At 42.3% G+C, this 7,266-nt stretch overlaps 1 protein-coding gene across 1 annotated transcript in view; it reads right to left on the minus strand.

Annotated features, from left to right (window-relative positions):
* Positions 1–4,478, minus strand: part of nrl (neural retina leucine zipper) — a 4,928-nt gene extending 450 nt beyond the window's left edge. The window contains exons 1-3 of the mRNA XM_029500132.1: positions 3,861–4,478; positions 3,493–3,780; positions 353–568 (exon numbers count right to left, since the gene is read on the minus strand). Coding sequence (XP_029355992.1) covers positions 353–568; positions 3,493–3,780; positions 3,861–4,478 — 1,122 coding nt within the window. The remainder of the gene's footprint in view (positions 1–352; positions 569–3,492; positions 3,781–3,860) is intronic.
* Between the last annotated feature and the right edge of the window lie 2,788 nt (positions 4,479–7,266).

Here is a 7,266-nt window from a genome sequence, read left to right on the forward strand (position 1 = left end):
TGTTTCAGGGCTCACTGTCTGAGTAGTCTGCAAGCTGTGAGTATTTCTCTCTGGACGGATTTGATTCATCATTCATTCATTGAGACATCAACCTAGACTTGCTTCATAATGAAGAGATGGAAATAATTTCATGTCATGAATGTAAATTTAGGGCATATAGAACTGTGAGATCGTAAGACAGTGGGTTTTTGACTGTCATCTCCTCCAATCAAAGAGTTAAAGCATGAAATTAGATTTAGGACTAAGTTAGGAATCAGATGAGGTCTGGGCGAGAGTGTACTGAGAGAGCTTTTCAGCAGAAGAGAAATGCAAATGTGCATATTTCAGTGGGCAGGTGAGTGGGTGTGTATACCTGTTGTGTGAGCACATGCTTCTCTGACTCCAGAGCGTGGCGATGCTGTAAGCGCTTGTAACGGCAGGACTGGGCATAGCCGCGGTTCTTCAGTGTGCGGCGTTTCTGCTTCAAGCGCACCACCTCATCCTTACTCACTCCTCGCAGGTGTCTGTTGAGCTCCCGGACTGACAGGCTCACCAGCTGCTCGTCAGAGAAGCGTTCGTTCACCCCACACTGCTGAGCAGATGGAAGAAACACACTGAGAATACGCTGCTCTTCACTGTTAATTGGTAACACATGCAGCAGTGAGAGGAACTGTGGTGTGGACTCATCCATGAGTCAGACTTAAATAGCTTATATCACTATATTATGACTGGTCTGAACGTGTTATATTATGGGGAGTGTGTGCAAATGTGAGCGTAGGTGGTGTGTCTGTCAGTGAGCACATTTTGGCACCACATGTCCATAATCTGAGATGTAATCTGACTAAGTGTTGGTGACAGTTATCAGGATTACACACAGCAATAATAGCAGATATTATCATAAGCTCACACTGTGCTCCACATACACATCCACCAAGGCATCTTCATCAAAGACAACTTAGATTTCAACTCTTTACCTGTTGATATTACATCCAGAAGAGAGTGTTTAAGACCTTTTTTTGATGTTAATTATCAATTTAGCTCGTCTAAAGGCCTAAGAATTGTCCTGTCTGAATGCTAAACAAGCTGATCAGAAAATGTCCTTGGAATTAAAATATAAATGGATAAACACATGGTTGATAACGCGCCAAATGTATTTGTAAGTGGATATTGACCTACCTGCTACAAGTGAGTACGTGGTGTAAATAGGTAATGAATTTAAATATAGCAGAGCGCAGTTGTAATGCTATAAAATGAAGACACCTTTATCTGAACTCAATTGGATTTCATTGTTTTATGCAATGCTCAGAACTGCTCGACAAAGATTTCACTTCCCTTGTCGGCATGTAGAGAGCAATCCTTTCAGTGATACTTCAGATAGATGTAGACATTAATAACCATGTTCTAATGTGCTAATCCTAATCCTTCACTGCACGATCCCTCTCCCCTGCTGCCCAGCCCTCTGATGCTGCAAGTGCCTGTCTACTCTAACAATGGCCGCTTTGCCACTTGACCAGGTTCTTCACCTTAAACAAGGTTGCTTGAAGCAGTGTGACCTTTTGTCTCTTAAAATGACCCATGAGAACGTCCTCCATGCTTTAAAGGACAATTTAATCAAATGAGGAGTCTGTATGACTCTTTGTCATGAACAGGCCCATCAATTTAGATTTCCCAAATCAAAAGTACTTGTTCAACATTAGATTATCTCTGGTGTCTTAGTATCAATAACAGCAGGCAAACATTGGTGGTAATGGATAATAAGAACACTATAATTACACATGGAAACACTGAATGCCACTCCCGTATATCAGATCTACCCCAATCTCTTCTTGGCATGAACTTCATTATTAAAAAAAAAAAGAAAAAGAAAATGTTGTATTACCACCAAGTATCCACTTAGTGACCCAAGCAGCAACTCACCATGATGAGGGTGAGGGTGAAATGGTTCACAAAATCCACTGTTTGGTTCATATCAGGGTTTTGGGATCAGATTGGGTTTCTTTAAAGGATATCCCATTCATCAGCATAAGATCTCTGGCATGATTATCCACCATTTACAGTATATTTTAAAAATCTGATATTCCTAAAGACTGTCCAATAAACCCATGGAAGCTGACTTTGGCTGTTTGACATCAATGTAACTATCTTAGATTAAAGTTAAGGGAGTTTTTGATGCAGCATGAGATGAGACATTGCTGCATTAAACACACTTTTATTTTATTTTTTTTAGCAAAAGGGTTAACAATTACACAGCAAATAATTACGGATTGCACGTAAAATACATTTAATTGTTACTAAAATGTACTCAAACAGCAAAAAGTGAACTGAGGATGCATTTAGCAAAACGTTACTGTTCTGTGGCTACCTTATAAGACACTTGTATCCATAAAGTAAAAAGAGGAAAATGCCTCTTAAAGCTCCGTTTATTCAATTAGTGCAAATACAGTCATTTATCTTTGCTATTTTTATGGCCACATCATTACTTTCATCACAGAGCTGTTAACCAACACAGTGGGGTCTCTGTGAAAGATTAAACGTGTTTGACATTTTTCCTCTAGCATAAACAGCACATGCTTTGCAGTTCTTGCACACAGTCACAGTTTTGTCCACACATTTTTTTTAACCGCTGTCAAATCATTATAACAGTAAAACCAAAATGTTCCCACAGCAGAGAACGAAATGCTGCTGTGGCACATCCTCCATTTCTGGGGCTCCTGTCTCTTTTGTCGCGCTTGACATTTCTACATCTCTCTGACCTGCTGCACTCAACGCTCTACTCTATGCTTCAATTTGGTGCCAAATGAAATGTAAAGGCAAAGATTCCCTAGGTTATTGGCACAGGCTCACATTGTCTGAGCCGAATCAACTGAACCCTGACAAGTGTACCAAACAGGATGGAATTTTTCAATGAACCGTTCACCCCAAATATATAAATTGTAGTGTTTCCTTGTAGAACTGAAATTCACAGCTTGTGCTCAAACTGAAACATCTCTTGAGAACCAAATGGTTGGGTTATCCCTAGAAAGGGTGCACATTGGTTTGTGAAATACCATTTTACAGTCTCTAATTTGCAGTTTGTTGCGGTCTTGATTTTTTTGAAAACCAAAGAATCTATCTTTGGAGAAAAGCATGGATCTGCCCTACTCTGTACTCCATCCTGATTATCAGCCGGGTCACTGTTTCTGGTACAGTCTGGCATTTACACAGCAGCCACGCTCTTATGCATGCCACGCTTTACTATCTCATCTATTTTAAATTAAGAAACGGCCATTAGATTCTACTGAAAGACCGAGATCATAACCTCAGTGAGTGAAGTACTATGGTAATAAATGTGAAGTTTGACATCTATGCAAACAGGCTGTTTCTGTGCAGTCAACCACTGATGGTGAGGAAGAGGGCAAAAATGCATGTTGAAGACACTTTACAGCTCCAGCATCCAGCCTATGGTCACAAGAACAAGCTGTGGCCTTGGTTTTCACAAAAGGACAATATTACACAAAATGTTTCCTTGCATACCTGATTAACTTGTGGGTGGTGATGATGGTGATGGTTGCCGTGCATGGTGTGGTGCTGGTGGTGCTGATGATGGTGGTGCTGGTGGTGATGAAGGCGGCTCTGAGGGCTGAGGGGCTGCGGATAGGGGGCCGAGGTGGGGGCAGGGTTGGGTAGCGAGCCGGGGGCCGAGGAGAGGAAGACGAGCGGGCGGTGGCACATGTCGGCCCCCTTGGTGCAGGAGATGTCGCCACCACTGTCGCTGCTGGAGTCTCCCAGGTTGCTACTTGAGCTCTGAGAAAGGCCTGGAAACTGGAGAGAAGAAGTGCACAAAAGAAGATGAAGAGGCTGCATAGAGGTGGAGCAAAATCTCCTCTTTAAAACAGGAATACCTGTGAACTGACAGCTGCAGCAGCTGAGTTAAGCAAAGCCTCCACAGCATCCTCACAGCCCAGAAAGCCATTTACCGGCCCCCTTTCTCTGTCTCCTCTCTCTGGTACCCCTCCCAAAGCTCCCAGCAAGGTGGCGGGGCCTGTCACTTCTCCTCCAAACTGCTGCTGGAGTGCTGCCAGCCAAATCAAGTCCTCAAGTGAAGCGGGAGTGGGACCCTGAGGCCCGCTGTGGGCTGGGCTGCCCTCCACATTCCCCTGTGAGCCAGAGCTAATGCCAGAAGTGAAGCTGTTAGAGATGGAAAGGGGGAAGGAGATGGAGGAGGATGACGAAGAGAGGGAGGAAGAGCCCGAAGGAGGCGGGTGGGCATCGCTGAGCGTTGGTGAGGGTGGCAGGGAGTTATAAGGACTGGAGCTCAAGCTGGAGTCATGCGGTGGGTGACTGGTGTATGGAGAGCTGGAGGGGTTGTTGGGGAGGCCAGATTTGGGGTATGCACACTGAGGAGGCAGTGGAGGAGTGTCAGATTTCACCTCAAACTTGAGGAGGTCAAAGTCATTCAGGTACTCCATGGCCAGAGGACTGGGGGGAAGAGAGGGCATGGGGAGGGAAGGAGACGACATGATGTCTGCTGCAGCTGCCACTGCTGGAGCTTCAACAGGATTTTTCCGTGTGTCAGGATAGTTGCAAAGTCCGCTCTGCCTCAGTGCAGCTCATAGACAGCAGCAGGAGTGAGGTCAGAAAGTAGACTGGTTGGTGAACTTTGTCTGTGAGAAACTGGTTGTCCCCTGGCTCTTGTCTTTGTCTCTTCTGTCCTAAAGGGAGGGGAAGAGAGGGGTGTGGGATACAAGAAGAAGGGAAAATAATAGTATTACATGTTTGTCAGACATAAGCGCATCAAAAAGACCCATTATAGAGACAAATCATCTCAATGGGTTTTCCATAAGTGAACTTATAAAATATTTGTGGTACCATGTTAAAAATAGACGCTCTTTACAATTGATTTCCAAGCTGTAACTCATGGGTCTGTTAATTTATCTCACTGAATTACTCCAATCACCAGAACATCATTGTCTTTTTTATCCCAAGTATTCTTTCTACTTGTCAAAATTAGTCTACATTACCCACGGTGCAACTTTCATGAGAGTTTCAGGTGTGTTATGTTAGCTGTGGTGACAGAGGTGAACAATGGGCTGCTCTGACGCTACAGGGTCTGGCTAACTAGACTAACTTTTAGACTTAAAGTCCTCAGCTCTGAACAGTTCATGCTGGCTCAAGGACATCTATCCGATTTTAATATCGTCAAATGCAGACATATTACCCATGATATCTAAACAGCATTAAACCAGAAGACTCTCTAATCATTCTTTATAAAATTTATAAGAGGACCTTCTCGGTTGCCAGGTTGTTTAAAATCCAACTCCAGCATCCACTTTCTTTGTCCCTTCAATTAAGTCTCTTTGACTACCTAAACCCATTTATAAATTGCTTTACATTAATGTATTAAGTTAAAGTAAGTTATTAAGTTAAAATGATTGAAGGACATGTCTCGAAGAGATCACAAAAACTCCAAAACATCTTCCAGTTTTTGAAAAAGACAAATTTTCCCAAACTGTTGATCAGACATTTTGTCTCATTTATGACCCATCTGTGACGCAACATTATTTTATTTAGTGCTTATAAAGCCTTAATTTAAAAGTTTTACCCATTTTTGTTCTCAATATTTCCTCATGTCATGATTTGATACATGTGGTATTCCTTAAATAAAAAAAGCTTATTATTATAAACACCTGAACACAGGCACAGAGTTAGATTGTGTGAGTCTGTGTGGCATCTATGTGCGTTACATTAAGAGGCTAATCTCCAGCACACCGCCCCTGCCCACCATCTTGTACGAATGTATGGGACTACAACTGCGTTCACATTTACACACACGTGCATGTTTACCTGTTGTGTGACGTCTGTAGACAGACATCTCAGTTCCAACAAACACCTATACTGCACTTGAAACTTCATTATCTGCGCATTGTGTTAAATAAGTGCACAATTTGTCGCTGCATTTATTGTAAAAGTGACAAATTAAGAGCCAAGAATTTAAACATTTAAAACATTTAAAACTTGGCAAATTTTGTGCGTTGTGTTTCAATCATCTTTAGGTTGTAATTACTCAATCAAAATCCTCATCTTATTGCCCCCAATCTAATCACAATGGCTATGATGTGGTATTTCTGGAAGAATCTGCCCACTGAACACAGAACCAACTGAAGCCGAAGAATTCAACAGGGCTTAATCACTTTTGACAGAAAGATCCACAAGTCTCACAGAGCCAATCCAATTATTTGCAAGTTCAGACTTTAATCCACAGACTTTTTAGACTTAGCAAAAGAGTCATTTTCATACAAAGAGGGGGAAGGAAACTGTTCACTTCTATGAAGCGAATGTTGATTTAATATTGTTAATCTAAATGTTAGCGCTTGTTCTGTTTTTCCTGCTCAAACAGCAAAAACTTTTGTTTTCTATGAGAAATACCCTCAAGAGTTATGAACACAGTGAACACATTTATGAAGCAACTGAGCAAACAATATTTTGGCACAGCATCATTAGAAAGCTCAATAGTTTCCTCATGCTCCAATGGTAATAACCTCAAAGAAGGCTTTAGGAGAGAGAAGTCATCACCTCCCACAGCATTAATTATAGGCCTTCAGATAATAATGATTATTAGAGTGAACGTGGAATTAAAAAGAATCACCTTTGACTACAGCTTTTGGCGCATAGCTCATTAATTCCCCCCCTGCGGTTCAAAATGAATTGAAAAAGAAAGCAAACAGTGACATGGCTCCATGGAGGCCTCAGTCTGGCTAAACACCAACCGGCAAAAAGCCAGCCAAAAAAAAAAGAAAAGAAAGAAAAGCATCAACACGCACACACACTAACAAGAGAGAAAAAAGTAGGCAAAAAAACAAGCTGAGATGAAGGCCTGACATCAGAGCTATGACAGTCAAAGAGAATGAAATGATCTTACCGTTGGTCATAGAGATGAAGGGTGGTAACAAGCTCTGTTCAATATCCCCACCAAACACACACACACACGTATACAGAAATGATCGACTGACACGTTTGGAAAGAGACACAGGGGAAACAGTGTGTGCATGTGTGTGTATGAATGTGTGTGTGCATGTGAGTGTGTATAGCACTCTGTCACTGAGTGCCACTGCCCCCTTTCTTTCTTTTCCCTCTGTTGCAAATCCCTGTTTGCAACAATCCCCACCTCTCTCATCCTCTGTCCCTCGCTCTCCCATATCCCTCCCTCATAGTTCGCAGTCAAGCTCACACTCTCTGGCAATGTCAGCCTCTCTGTCGCTGCCTCTTAATTCCGTCTGTATATTTATGAGATTTATGTCTCGTTCTGTG

This window comes from Echeneis naucrates, chromosome 4 (genome assembly GCF_900963305.1).
Source record: "Echeneis naucrates chromosome 4, fEcheNa1.1, whole genome shotgun sequence".
Classification (NCBI taxonomy): Eukaryota; Metazoa; Chordata; class Actinopteri; order Carangiformes; family Echeneidae; genus Echeneis; species Echeneis naucrates.